Consider the following 14,987-nt stretch of genomic DNA (forward strand, 5'->3'; position numbering starts at 1 on the left):
AACATAAACCTTCAACTCCAACATTTCAGAAGGTGCTCCAGCTTCTATTATGCAGATTATGCTCTCCAAACTTCCTGTTGAAATCACAGTGCTCAGAAAAATGCAAAAACTCATTCAGTCAGAAAGACGAGCAGGTTTCCATCAGAAAGATGGAACCCTGGCTTCATAGGTCAAGTGGTGCAAATACCCACTCAGGAAACTACATTTCTAAGTTACTGAATGAAAACCATAAGCAATACTAGAAGTACCAACAGAAATCTTGGAATATGGAATACTGTGGAATGGAATATTGTGTCCAGTTCTGGGACCCTCAGTTCAAGAAGGACAGGAAATTGCTTGAAAGAGTCCAGCGCAGAGCCACAAGGATGATCAAGGGAGTGGAGCTCCCTTATGAGGAGCGGCTGAGGGAGCTGGGTCTCTTTAGCTTGGAAAAGAGGAGACTGAGGGGTGACCTCATTAATGTTTATAAATTTGTAAAGGGCGAGTGTCAGGAAGAAGGAGCCAGGCTCTTCTCTCTGATGTCCAATGACAGGACAAGGGACAATGGGAGCAAGCTGGAGCTTAGGAGGTTCAATTTGAACATGAGGAAAAACTTTTTTACTGTGAGGGTGACAGAGCACTGGAACAGGCTGCCCAGAGAGTTTGTGGAGTCTCCTTCTCTGGAGACATTCAAGGCCAACCTGGATGCGTTCCTGTGTGACCTAGTCTAGGTGATCCTGCTCTGGCAAGGGGGTTGGACTGGATGATCTTTTGAGGTCCCTTCCAACTCCTAACATTCTGTGATTTTGTGATTCTGTGTAATCCATGACTTCTCAACTCCTGGTAGGTTTCTCACAGTTTAATTCACTGTATAATGCAACAGATGATGGGAACATGTTTGAGAGAAAATTTTGTGTACTTGCTAGTACATACAGTACTGTATACTTCATTTCATGTAAACATGCAAATCTAAGATCAAAACTAAACCCATGGTTTGTTTTCCTTACTACCTCAAACTGGAAAAAAACTTACAGTAAACTATAATGCTTATAGAATTATTATACAAAAAACTTTTGTTTATTTCTTTGCAGTTTTTAGTGGGATAGAGTTAATTTTCTTCATAGTAGCTAGTATGGGGCTATGTTTTGAATTTGTGATTAAAACAGTGTTGATAGCACAGGAGTGTTTACTTACTGCTAAGTAGGGCTTACACAGAGTCAAGGCCTTTTCTGCCTCTCACACGAACCTACCAGTGAGTAGGCTGGGGGTGTGTGAAGCCCCTAATGTTTATTTGCCTCAAACATTCATTGTGAAAAGACATTAAGCAGAGACAGATGTTGCCAACAAGGGAATGTGAACTGATAAGCTATGCAAGCAGAAGACCTTGAAAAGCAGATAAGGTTGGGCATGGGAAGGGAGAGGGTTGGAACAGCCTTCTCGCAAGATCTATCCCACTCTTCAATAACTGTGAAATGGCCTATTGCTTCATTATTGGCCAAATGCATATAACGGGTGACACCCGTGAAAACGAAAATTAGGATTACAGAGTACATGTGTCGCATGTAAAGGTGTGTCTGTGTTTTACAATCACATGTAAAGGTGTGCCCTTCCTGTGTCATTGATTGACAAGGCAACACAGATGTGGAAGCGTAAAAGACACCTTCAACAGGGGTCAAGTGGGCCCCTCAGTTCAAGAAGGACAGGGAACTGCTGGAGAGTGTCCAGCGTAGGGCTACAAAGATGATCAAGGGAGTGGAGCATCTCCCTTATGAGGAGCGGCTGAGGGAGCTGGGGCTCTTTAGTTTGCAGAAGAGGAGACTGAGGGGAGACCTCATTCATGTTTATAAATATTTAAAGGGTGAGTGTCACGAGGATGGAGCCAGGCTCTTCTCGGTGACAAACAATGATAGGACAAGAGGTAATGGGCACAAGCTGGAACACAGGAGGTTCCACTTAAATTTGAGAAGAAACTTCTTCTCAGTGAGGGTGACAGAGCACTGGAACAGGCTGCCCAGAGAGGTTGTGGAGTCTCCTTCTCTGGAGACATTCAAAACCCGCCTGGACGCCTTCCTGTGCAACCTCATCTAGGTGTTTCTGCTCCGGCAGGGGGATTGGACTAGATGATCTTTTGAGGTCCCTTCCAATCCCTAACGTTCTGTGATTCTGTGATTCTGTGAAGTGTGCACCTGTCACCAGAGGTCCTCACAGAAACATTACAGGAACCAATGATGGTGACTATTCCTCCCTTCCCCTTTTTGTTTGTTTTGCTTGCTGCTTCTCTCTGTTCTTTCTTTCTCCTTTCTCTTGTTATCTCTTCTTGAAGAGAAGTTCTTTCTTCTCAAATTTAGCTAAAATCATAGTAGTTGATAAATCTCTTGCCAAGACTCCTGTAGATTGTAGTTGCCAATAATCTATATAAGACATATTTTAAGCTTGCCATGTCTTGAATTCTGACCCAGCTCAACTTGGTCTCTCTGCAGTAGTGGGACAAGACATTTCCATTTTGTTTTGAATTCCTGAAGCCAGCCGCTTTCTTGCATTCTGACCTAGAGATATTGCACAATTTGGTCTATCCATAGTAGCGGAATGAGACAGGGTGCACAAGAAGCTGAGAAGGGACGCAGCTGGGAGAGCTGACCCCAACTGACCAAAGGGATATCCCATATCATATGACATCATGCTCAGCAATAAAACTAGACGGAAGAAGGATGAAAGTAGGGGATGTGTGGAGTAATGGTGTTTGTCTTCCCAAGTAACCGTTACGCGTGGTGGAGCTCAGCTTACCTAGAGACAGCTGAACACCTACCTGTTGATGGGAAGTAGTGAATGAATTCCTCATTTTGTTTTGCTTCCATGCATAGCTTTTGCTTTACCTAGTAAACCATCTTTATCTCAAACAACAAGTTTTCTCACTTTCACTCTTCTGATTATCTCCTCCATCCCACTGGGGTGGAGAAGAGTGAGTAAGTGGCTGTGTGGTGCTTAGTTGCCACTGGGGTTACACCACAACAATTTTTTTAAATTCTTATTTTAATTCTGTTCTCAAAAGATGAGATGGACTATGTGCGCACTGTGCAAACCTCTGAGCAAATTTTGCACACGTATGGATGTGCTTACCAAGCGTTATACAAACTACATATTTAAATATTAAACTGCACAAGTACATACAGTTTGCTTATATAAGCCTCTGAAGCGTTTTGCAAGCAAAAGGGAAAGTATCATGAACATCTGGCCACAAGTGTGCATTCTGTTATACTCATTAGAAATATTGAAGATAATGCGCAATGCATACACATAATGCACAGGCACATGAGTAAGTATAATTTAGCTATTGCAGTAGCTCTAGTTTGGCAAGTATTTATACAGTTGCAAATGTTTTCTGAAACAAGAAGTCCTTCTCAAAAACCATTATACCATTTACAGTACTGTTCTAGTCAACACAGACACACGGGCTTTGTGTTAGTTTTGCTTACCGTCAGCATTGCACCGTACTCGCTCATATTCCTCAGTCAAGGGTCTGCCAGAATGCCAGTGACGAAGCTCATCAAATTCCTTGTATTTAAGAAGTGAAGTAACTGCAGGATCATTGCTGATATATACAAATATTAAACAGAGTAGAAAATAAAAGTGGTTTTCGGCATCTCTAATGAAACATTCAAAACATTCGAAAAACTGGGTATTTATCAAAACACCATTTTACTGTGGCAGAAAATCAACATAAGGTTTAATTCTACTTCACACATGGTGTGTCAAGACAGCCTCAATTTTTTGGAAATAATTACTACCAAACAAAGTAAATCCCTTTTTTCCACTTATTTTCATACAGATTAATCACAGAACACAATGTAACTATATAAATCACACTGGCTAAAAAATATTCATTGTGCAGCACAGAACACACTTCCACAAGTAGCAGAGCAAATGTAAAGGATGATCTCTTCTTACTTTTTTCAGTATTTTTATTTAATGTTTTTCTTTTCCTGAAATCAATATGTGCTTCACAATTTGGGATACAGCCTTTCAAATAAAAATTGTATTTAGAAAAATAGTTCCAGAATGTAGAATAAGAATCAAAGGCTAAAATGCAAACAGATAACAGTATGAGAAAAAAAGGATACATTGACTCTTATCCATTCTTGTCCTGAACCTTCTGCTAATATTTACATCAGTACATGGAAATATGAAATTTTACCCACTCATAGCAAAAGCACTTCTACATTTGTACAAATTGAGCATAATACAAATGTGAAGTTCAGTGGGGTTGAAAAAAAGCCTATATAATGTTATTTCATTAGAATAAAACTCATATATTACCTTTCTAGAACAGGTAGGTCTCTCAAAACATCTCCAGCATATTCTTCAACAAGATCAGACTTCACTGAGATTAGTCCAATGTTAGGAATTTCTTCTTCATAGACTTTACAATGTAAAAAATAATATTATTTAATTAGGAATATATATAATTGCATGTCACACTTGAAAATTCTGTCAATTTACTTTATAAATGAAATTCTATAAAGTAAAATTTGCTATAGGTAAGCAGCAGTTCACTAGTTCTCCTTTTCCTGTTTCTTTTCAAGAATGCGAAGAAGAATGAAGCAGTCACCTTTACTGCTACCAAATAGATATTCTTATAATCCATTTTAGATACCTATGCTAAATTTCTGAATGTTAAAACTCACCCCATCTCTCAGACATCTACTTTCCTGCACTGTTTCCATAAAGACTACAGTCTTATGTTAGATGACTGAAGACGACATGTAACATTGTGCATCCTTCCCACATTTGAAGTCTAACCACAGCTTCAGTCTTCAAGGTCTCCAAAGGAGATACAGAAGTAGGCAATACAAATGCTGTGCCAGAAGGTGCTTTAATATCCCACAGCAACAAAGAAACTGTATTTTTTTGCCCACTGGAGCCCACTTTGCCCACCTGACATCCTCGAAACCAGCAGATGAACACTCACAAACTTAAGTAGAATTATATTCCAGCCTTTACTGAATTTCTTACCAACTCCCTCTTCTAAAGATTTATACTATTTATACTATTTTATGGGTTTAAAACAAACATTTGAAGGTTGTAACAAAACTGGTTCTCAAGATAGGCAAAAATCTCTACCTACTCCTTTCAGACCTTCAGAAAAGGTCTTGTAAATGAAGGAAGAAAACAGTCTCTGAGCCAACTATGCACTTCCCCAATTATGGGCTACTAAACAGGATGATGGTGTCGTTTAAGACAGTAATGGGCAAGTCACGTTTCTACAACCTTCAAGAACTGTAATGTGAGCTACAGTGATGGATGGACTCTCTACCATTAGGAGAACCATTCTATATTTTACTTTTTTTGCTGCTCCCATGCCCGATACCTGCTTAATCCTCTGTCAACATGTACAAAGATGTTTTTCAGAGACAGTCTTCCTGCAGCATAATTGTTACTTTTATAAGTAATTATTATGCTTTTTACTAGTACTTGTATTACACTAATCATGTTTTTTTACAATATATATAATAAATTTGGGCTAGCAACCATGGAACTAAACTCAAATCCTACTGAAGCCAGGAACAATACTTGTGCTGTCTACTGTGGAGTCAGAATTTCACCCATAATTCCTGGTCAGACTTATTTTGGCATCAGCTGCAAGTTTTGCTAATAGGTTGAAGGGAAGGAAGAGAGGAACTATGAAGCATGGATTAGATTTGTGATCAGGATAAAATCAAATCACTACTTCTGCAACTTTCAGTAATAATAATGAAAATCATGCTTCTAACTTTCTAATTTGTGGGATTGTCAGTACCTCTAAATAATGTCTGTTCCTTTACAAGAAATAGTTGGGAGGTCTTTCTTATTGGGAAAGCATCTCCAAAACTGTATTTCACAGCCAATTTTGTTACAGTGTTCCATAAACACTGGTATTCATTCTCTATTGCTTTCCCCAACTCCTTTTTGAACTCTAATCCTGCACAGGGAAGAAAGAAAGAAATTAATGGGGGTGGGGGGGGAGGCACTTTAAAAATAAAAGTTTCCTCAAACAGAACGTACCTATTCACCTGTGCAGCATCATGACTTCACTCCTATCCAAGGTCTTTGGTCATTAGAACAAATTAGAACAGAATGTTGTACATTCACAGCTTTTAATAGCCCAGGGTATAAATAACTAAATGCACTGAGATGATGCATTTTGGAAAAAAACACCAGATTTAGATTATCTATGGAAATCTGCAAGTTCCCCAGCTAGAGTTTCTCTCACCTTCACTTCCTGCAGGGTAGAAACTTCAATCTTCTTTTTAGTGTCTAATAATAGGTATCATTATAAAAGCAAATGCTTCATATTCCAGTTGTGAATACCCAGTAACTAAGACTCAGAGCTCTTACTATCTATGCTATAGCACTCTTTGCATAAGCACACGTGGTACATTGCAGACATGACATGATAATATGTTTTGAAAGAGTACTGGTAAAAGACACTTTCACATGTGGATTTATAGATTTGGCTACAGAAAAAAGTTTCCCTATTATTCCATAAACTGTATCCATTATTATATGGGTAATTAGAAAATTGTGCTCGTTTCTGCTTGTACAAGCGGTTACATTCTCATTTTACAGCCTAATAAGGTTAGAAATGTAAAGGAAAAAACCTGTTCAACAAAGATAAATACCTTCAGTGTATTTGACCTCATAGTAATGAGCAAGATTTATGAGCAGTGAATCATCATTTAAGTCAGGCAGGTAGGTTAAATCCAATTTCCAATCATTTGTATCTCTCAGTTGTGTGAGAGCAAAATTCATACATAACTGTTGCTGTTAAAACAAAGCAAACAATTAATTCTTATGAAGTATAATTTCATGTGGAGGGATCAAAGCATCTCCAAAGCACGATTAAGGACCACAGATTCTACTGACATGAAAAACAATACACTTTTTTTTTTTGTCTGTGAGCAGGAAACTGCCTTCACTGTTCTCCTTCACTGTAACAACCAACTTTAAACAATAAAATAGCCTGCCATCAATCTTCCCATACTGGATGAGACCAGAAGGTCCACTTAGCCCAGTACCCTAACACTAACTGGAGATACCTAAGAAGAGGTCAAGTACAGAGATACTGTCCCAAACATTCTCCTAGCCCCACTGATTTGTGGCTCACAAGATTCTTCAAACAAGTAAGGTTTCTTTCAAGCAGGTACATTATGTTCTTTGATCTCATCAGGTGTCTAAAGTAGCATATAAAGGAAAATGAAAATTGAAATAACAATTGCACCTGATGACAAAGAAAGTAAGACAGTGCTACACATACCATTTTTATTAATGGTAAAACTTGCTTAGTCCAGCAGGACTTAATGATCCTCATCTGACTTCTCTGTGAAAGAGGCATATGAAGAAGAAAAGCCACTGTAAGACACTGCATTCTACAAAGGTCAGCTGCTTCTTCTGGGGATAGGGGGTTACTTCTTCCCTGTTGAGAGATGACAGATAAAAAGTTGACTACATCCTTTAGTATAAATAATTGCATTCACCTCTACGTAATTCAGTGGTTTGCACTTTATTAAAGCAGCTAAAAATTTTGATTTATTTAAACAGTTTGTGCATTGTAGTTACTTATGGATACACTTACTTCAAAATGAATATTCTTGTAGTGCTGGTAGATCCAGATAAGTTATAATGTAAAAAAAAATTATCTATTTTCTGAAAAGAATATGACTACGAAAATCAAGACAAAACTTCAAAACAATTGTCAGTGTGTCTGGCTAGAAATGTCACTATTTTAAGAGGAAAAGTTAATATCTAGATATAGCCTATGCTCTTCTCTCAGCTGAACAGCAAAATGTCAGTACAGAAATTCAGCTGTGCTAACCACTCACAGCTATCCTGTAGTTCACTGACTATGTGTCTCATAAAATATTACTGGTACATTGCATCTGTGTTAACTTGACGAAAAGTTGTACTATGGTCACAAAAATGATGTCATGACCACATCTAGAAAGAAACCTTTTTTTCTGAAGTGCCTTGCTAACTCAAAAAAAAATGTATTCTTCTGTAAAAGCTAGCATGCCACTGAACTTTAGGAAAAGAAAAATAGTGAGCACAACTACTTTCTAAGGTAAAACTCCCGCAAGGAACAGCCACTGTGGCAAGGGGGACAGTGCCACACGCAAACAGACCACATTCCTTTAGGAAAGCTGTGGCCACAGTAATGATCTGAAGCAGACCACTTGCAGAGTGCAGTCATAAAGGAAGCAGCTGGACCTCTCTTCAGTTTGGGATCTAGAGGACACCCATCTCTCCTGGTACCAAAAAGTTTATGGTCACTGTGCTGAAAAGCTATTTTAAAAGTTCTTGCTTACAGATTGCTTCGTCTTTGCTCCCATGGAAGTATTTGCATTTTTCAACATGTCACTGTATACTTTTAATCCCACGGCACAAGAAAGAACACAGACCACACGCCGAATGTCAGATCCTTCAGACCACAGTAGTTTCAGCAGATGGACAGTCTGGTGAACCTATAGTCATAACATTATGAATAGCACAAATGACCGCTATAAAAAAAATTACACAAAAAGGTCAAGTCTTATCCTTTACAGAGTTCCATCAGAGAAGAGAAAAAAAAGGATATGAAAACTACAGAAGGAAAAGTGGGCACAATCATTAGTAAAAATAGTTCTTTTTTTGTCAAGTCACTGAGGACACCAACACCCTTGAATGTCCTTGCCCAAATCCTGAGGACTAACCCCAGCTGTCCAAGGCCCCATCTTACCTGTTATGGGCCATCAAGACCTGCCCCAGCAATGCTGCAACAGTGCCAGTCTTCAGCTCCCCACAGCCCAGCAGGCTGAAAACCTGGTCTTGGCCTCAGCCCATTCCCAGCGAGGTGCCCAAATGCCTGGGGGTTTGGTTGCAGCTGCCTCCCAGTTGCCCTGCTCCTGGCTGGGGCAGTGAGACAGGCCCTGCCTACCAGGTGCTGTTCTGCCACCTCCAGGGGAGCTACCATGGCCCAGGTCCCGAGGGAGAAGATGCCTGCCCTCATTGCTTCATGAGGTTTTTCTGATCCTGGGGTATCTAACTATTGACTTCGTCTCAGGAAAGATAATCATAATAAAACAAAAGTTAGCAGTAACCAATGCAGCCATGTTTCTACAGACTTTAAAATGCTTCCTAAGTAACACCATTTTTTTCTGGCCTGAATAAAATCAGCTTGCTGGACCAGTATAATTCCCACTGAAGTCCAAGGAAGCCTTGCTGCTTTGTCTGCAAAAGCAGAAGTACAGTCACAACACTGCAGTGTAACTTAACACTTGGGAAAATGGCAGGGGAATATTAGACACTAAAGGCATAATTTATACATAAAAATATCAAACTTTTAAGGTTAAAATATTATACAACAAGATTTATGAATCCATCACTTTAATCATGCAAGCACAGACCTTGCAACTGTAATCAGTTTCTGGAACGAAAAAATAAATTGCAGATTGTGAATACTTTTATAATTAACAGAGTGTGCAAGACTTAGCAGCTGCAACAGGAGGTTTCAATTTTGCAATGTCTCTACAGACAAAGTTGCTGCTGGTAGCAGCACTGGCTCTTGCCCATCGCTGTTGAACACACCCTCCCGTGCCCTACCCTCAGGAGCTAGCTGATGCCACGGGGGTGGGGCAATGGCCACAGTGTGCCTGGAGGGTTGTAGCCACAGCCCCCAAGGCGGCTAAGGGTGGATTTATTGCACTGATGGTGTCTTCTGCTGAATAGTCTGGTTACCACCTTCTACAAGATAAAGGCAGCCACCAAGATGGATATATCCCTTATCCAGCTGAACCATCCTACTTTAGTGAGCTTTAAAGAAAGATACAGCTTCAAGCCGCTGTGAAGAAGAGTGGGCACAGATAAGACCTTCTCAGACTCAGTGTCACTTCAGGATACGGAAGAAAGTTCTCAGTTCTGGCAAGGATAAGAATTTCAGGTAAAGGAATGGAGGGAGACAGTCAACCTTAGAAGAAAAAAAGACAAAATATCAAAGAGGTCCAATTACCTCTTTTTGTATGCTTTTCAGGCTCAGCTTGAGATGTTCATACAGATACACGAATGCTTCTTTGTACCTGGCTAGATTTTCACAGGCATGTTGCAGATCTTGTTTATACTAAGAAGTGCAGAAGTCAGTGTCACATGCAAAAGTCAACAGATAAAATGCATCAGGGATTACTAGCCGCAGATAGAAACCGTACAGATACATAATGATCCTCAGCCACCAGGAAACATCTATTCTAAATAAAACTCCTTTAAAAATCATATCCCTGGCCTAAGTGCTAGTCATCTTTGGCCTCCTTATTACAAGTCAAAAGAGAGAAGTGATACTGAAGATATGGGAAAGGCTGTATCTGAGAGTATTGTATCTTAAGTGAACAAAGATGTAAAATGAGACTACAGAGGACAGAGCAGAAATTTGCCACCTATCACGATGTTTGCCTGTTAAGAATTTCAAGACCAGTAGATAAAAGATGTATACAATAAGCCATGTATCAGTGCATTATAATTTCAATATGTAAAATATAATACTCATAATCAGATACTTTAATAAAATCTGTTAAGTAGAACTAGCAGTACTATTGCAAATCAGCAACAAAGTTGTGTAACTTACCTTTTGAAAAAATAATCTGTGTTTATACACACTCTGAACATGATATCCGTAAACTCTAAGAATATCATACTCCTGTCCTGAAGCAAGCACAACATTGATTTTCTTTGACAATGAGTGAGCAATTAAGATAGATAAATAGTCTGTTTGGAGAGAGGTCAGTCCTATGTCAGATACGATGATGAAGTAAGGATAGCTTTTCTTCAGGAAAATCTCCCATTCAGATGATAAACAATTGGAAAATTCTGTATGAACAGTGGTGCCTGTGTTATGCCTCAGGTGTTCTATTACTGCAGTACGTAAGAAAAGAAAATGAGGATATGGAAAGTACATCTGTTCTGCCTCCTGTGGGAAATAAAAACAATGAAATCATTCAGTTATATTTGTTGACGCAATGAAGTTTTCTAATCCTGAGTAGAATCAAGCAGATGGTTTTGAAGGAGTGCAGTGGTTTAATCAGGAAACAAATGTTACTTGTTCAGTACCTTGAAAAAAACAATGACGTATTTTGCTCCTTTTTCAGTGAAATCTTGCAGGAAGCATTCAATTTGGTAGAAGAAGTTTAGATACTGTGTTTTCTCATCTAAAAACATAAGTAGCAAGGAATCCCCATCTATCACAAAGAATTCAGACTCAACAAAGTCTTTTAACAGACTGACATACCTGAAAGAAAAGGAAATGGCATGTACATAACATTACTCCTAGAAAAGTTGGGTACATGGAACCAAAGAGATTTGCTTACTAATAGATCTTTAAATAAATGGTTTTGTTAATTAAATCAACTAAACATTAAATGTATAAATTAAATCAACAATCAATCTTTCTTGGATCTAGGGTTAGTTCTAAATATCTTGCAGTCCTTTCAGTTATTGAATATATTAGCAACTGTCTCCATTACAACTCCAAATACTATTGTAGCATCTGAGGCTTCTGCGATTTATGTGGCACCTCTTATCCATGTCTGCTAGTGGAGAAAGTGTTAATCTGTTCTATAAGAAATATCCCACAGAAGATATCCACAAAATATATTTTGAGAGCCTTCCTGCCTGAGTTTCCAGCTAAAAATAGCAAGTCAACAACTATCATGACAATGACAACTACCTCCCACATCCAAGGATTGTCTATAGCAAGAAATATACCTTAACAGCAAGAGGAATCCAACCACAATACATTCTTCCAAGAGACCAAAGAATTAAAAGACTTCTTCATCCCCTTCCCATTTCAGAAAACTATGAAAGTTGATACAATATGCATTAATCAGTCTTAGGTCAAACTTGACACAAATCCTCTTCACTGAAGATGGCAAGTGGCAGCACCTCAGTAGTTTTTAATATATCCTAAGAATTGACTGCATTGTCCAGATCTTTAAAACTCATGAAAGTCCAGGGACTCATGTTTCACCCAGGACAAGCCAAGGAGTCAGAAGAACTTCTGGAGCTCCATATGAAGAAGAGGCAAGCTCTTCTAGAAAAGGTTTTCTGCTTTCATGTTTGTCTTATTACATACTACACCGTCTATGACATATTACGATACTAATGCATACGCTGAGAACATCCATACTCTAACAGTAACAACATGCTTTTTTTCTTCAAGGCTGTCAAAAATGCCTGATACACATCAACTTAGATCCACTCCTGGGAAGATTCAGTTTTCCTTTCTGGCTGGGATCAACAGTCTCTGGTATACAGGCTCAGTTTGTTATGCAATGAGTAGACTTCACGAACAAAAATTACATAAGCTTTTTGCACTACTATGTAAATGTCTTACATGTTTAAATTGTTTGCATTTAATTAATACTAATCTCTTTGGCATGTCAGCTCCAGAATACAGAAAACACACTTCACTGTCAATGTGAATGGCAGTATTGATAATCTTTCCATATCAAGCAGGGAATCAGAACGTGAAGATGCAGAACATCATGAATGAGAACTGACGTTCACAAACACAGGAGGTATCTATGAAAGGAAAAATTTTGTAGGAACACTGTTTTAAATGCTGTAAAAGTAATCACCTTAAAACATGTGAGGAAACATGCTCAAAAAAAGTATGACAGAGAATTTGAAAAAGAATACCAGTAGTTAAAATCTTAGATCAGTTCCTAAAATGTGCAGATTGTCCCTACTCTTAGGGCAAACTTTCTATTATATTAAGAACCTTCCTTCATGTGGCTGGAGGAAGTATGAAACTCTAAGTATGCCTTAGGTCTCCTGGTTTTTCACAAACCTAGGTTATGAGCACATAGCTTCTTTCTCTAATGGGTACTACACTGTGATGTCTACTTAGTTCAAAGAAACTATTTTTATTAACATTTATGACATTTATTTCCATGAACTCCACTGTACTTACTGAGCTCTTGATAGGGATGCCCAAATGTGTAGCCTCAACTTCTCCAGAAATTCAAGAAGTTTTCTTATTTCTAAAATAACCACATACATGGTTATTGATAGAACGATATAACCATAACTCATCAATTGATTAAGACACTGCAATAAAAGCTACAGACATGAGCATAAGCGAGTTTCAGCTCCTCACCAGGGCCTTTGGGATCACATTTGTGCTGGTGAATTCTGAAATCCTTGTCTTCAGGTTGTGATGCCGGATGTGTCACTTCCTCAGTTGAGATACTGTAAGCGTTACTGTAATCTGCGTCTTCATCTTCTTTTTCTCTGTCTTCTTCTTTTTTAAGCATACGCATAACGGCTGCTTCTGCTTTGTCACAGGTCTCATCCTCCTCACCGCTATCACTTGTACTCCCATTCTCTTCATATTCCTTTGTTGGAATGAAGCCTATTTTCTCACTGTCACTATGCTCACTATCATTATCATCATTACTAGCATTCTCATTTGCACTATTACGAAAGACTTTCTTCAAATTACCTTCTGCAGAATCCATCACAGATCTTGATTCTGGCATGCAAAAAAAAGAATATTCTAAGTAATTAAGAAATAATTTTCAGGAAATATGGTATGCTCTCTGACTTCAACCATTAAATTATCTACTTTATAATCACACTGTAATACAACTTTAAGAAAAATGAGAAATCATTTTGTGAACATCCCTGTGAGACATATTTTCATTTTAAAATCAATACATATTTTGTGAACTATAAGGAATATATCAGCTTTTGTCTTTCTTAAAGGAGCATTGCATTTGTTTTGCGCTTTGCATGAAGGGACACTTGGGGAGGTTAGTCATATTTTGCTATATGAGTCATATCGACATGGCACACTCCAAGGAATGATCCATGTTTCCTGATTCAAGTGACTTCTAGCCATCCTGTTCATGCTAGCCCAGTCACAAGCAGGCATGCCACAAGATCTTCTTTGCATTATGGAGCTAATCATGGTTTGGTATCAATTCCACTTTTTAATTCAGTTTTAGCTTTTTCCTTCTATTTTTTTTCAAGGGTAGAATTTTCAAATCTTGAGTGAGCATTCAACTGTAATAGTTAGGGTAACTCCCCATTTTATGAGATCACAATGTTCAGTTTCTTCGAGCTAAAGAACAAACAAGCAGCTTGGGATAACCTTGCACAGTCTCCACCCCACTAGCTCAGTTCTTCTGAGCTTCAATTTTCTTTAGTTTCACAGAATCACAGAATCACAGAATCACAGAATCACAGAATGTTAGGGATTGGAAGGGACCTCAAAAGATCATCTAGTCCAATCCCCCTGCCGGAGCAGGAACACCTAGATGAGGTTACACAGGAAGGCGTCCAGGCAGGTTTTGAATGTCTCCAGAGAAGGAGACATTCAGGTAACAGACATGCAGTATGTAATGTTGCAATATTTGCCACTGCAATATTCACATGCCTTAGACATGGTTATCCTTCATCTTCCTGAGACCATAAAAGGACTATTTCATCTTCAGAATGAAAAGAAAGCAAAACTGTATCTGTCCATTCTCATGTATGGACTGCTATGTTTCTTTTTTCTTTTTTCTTTTTTTTTTTTTTTAAGGCTTAAATACTTTGCTACACTGGTGCTTTTCTGCAGAGCACACACTTACATCTGAGATGCCCGGGGCTACAGTGTGGGCATAGGCAACCAGGTGGCTTTGACACCTTGCCAGCACTCCTGTTGCCCCTCCACCCTGGAGGGTGCTCCCTTGCTGCCTGCAAAGTCCCAGGCGCTCCCCTGTATGCTATCCAGCTTCCAGCCCTAAACCAACCGCAACCCTAATGCAAACCCCAACCCCAGCTCCAGCACCATGCCTAAACCAAACCATAGCCCCTGCAGACCTAAACCCAATCCTAGCCCTAACCCCAATCCCAGTCTCAGCTTTAAACCCTATACAGTAGCCAACCCTAAGCACGGCTTCTCCCAGAGCCCTGGCCCGGACAGTACCTGTCACCGCTGCCCGCTCTGCCTCCCGGCCCAGCCTGGC

General features: G+C 39.1%; 1 protein-coding gene across 1 annotated transcript in view; it reads right to left on the minus strand.

Annotated features, from left to right (window-relative positions):
- LOC104541170 (probable ATP-dependent RNA helicase DDX60) overlaps positions 1-13,493 on the minus strand; it is a gene marked incomplete at its 3' end in the record, with an annotated part of 24,504 nt that extends 11,011 nt beyond the window's left edge. The window contains exons 1-11 of the mRNA XM_010185155.1: positions 13,133-13,493; positions 12,947-13,016; positions 11,086-11,263; positions 10,604-10,945; positions 9,998-10,105; positions 8,319-8,474; positions 7,271-7,429; positions 6,636-6,777; positions 5,774-5,935; positions 4,294-4,396; positions 3,453-3,568 (exon numbers count right to left, since the gene is read on the minus strand). Of these exons, the coding sequence (XP_010183457.1) occupies positions 3,453-3,568; positions 4,294-4,396; positions 5,774-5,935; positions 6,636-6,777; positions 7,271-7,429; positions 8,319-8,474; positions 9,998-10,105; positions 10,604-10,945; positions 11,086-11,263; positions 12,947-13,016; positions 13,133-13,493 (1,897 nt within the window). The remainder of the gene's footprint in view (positions 1-3,452; positions 3,569-4,293; positions 4,397-5,773; positions 5,936-6,635; positions 6,778-7,270; positions 7,430-8,318; positions 8,475-9,997; positions 10,106-10,603; positions 10,946-11,085; positions 11,264-12,946; positions 13,017-13,132) is intronic.
- Between the last annotated feature and the right edge of the window lie 1,494 nt (positions 13,494-14,987).

The sequence above is a fragment of the Mesitornis unicolor genome, unplaced genomic scaffold (genome assembly GCF_000695765.1).
Source record: "Mesitornis unicolor isolate BGI_N332 unplaced genomic scaffold, ASM69576v1 scaffold9240, whole genome shotgun sequence".
Classification (NCBI taxonomy): Eukaryota; Metazoa; Chordata; class Aves; order Mesitornithiformes; family Mesitornithidae; genus Mesitornis; species Mesitornis unicolor.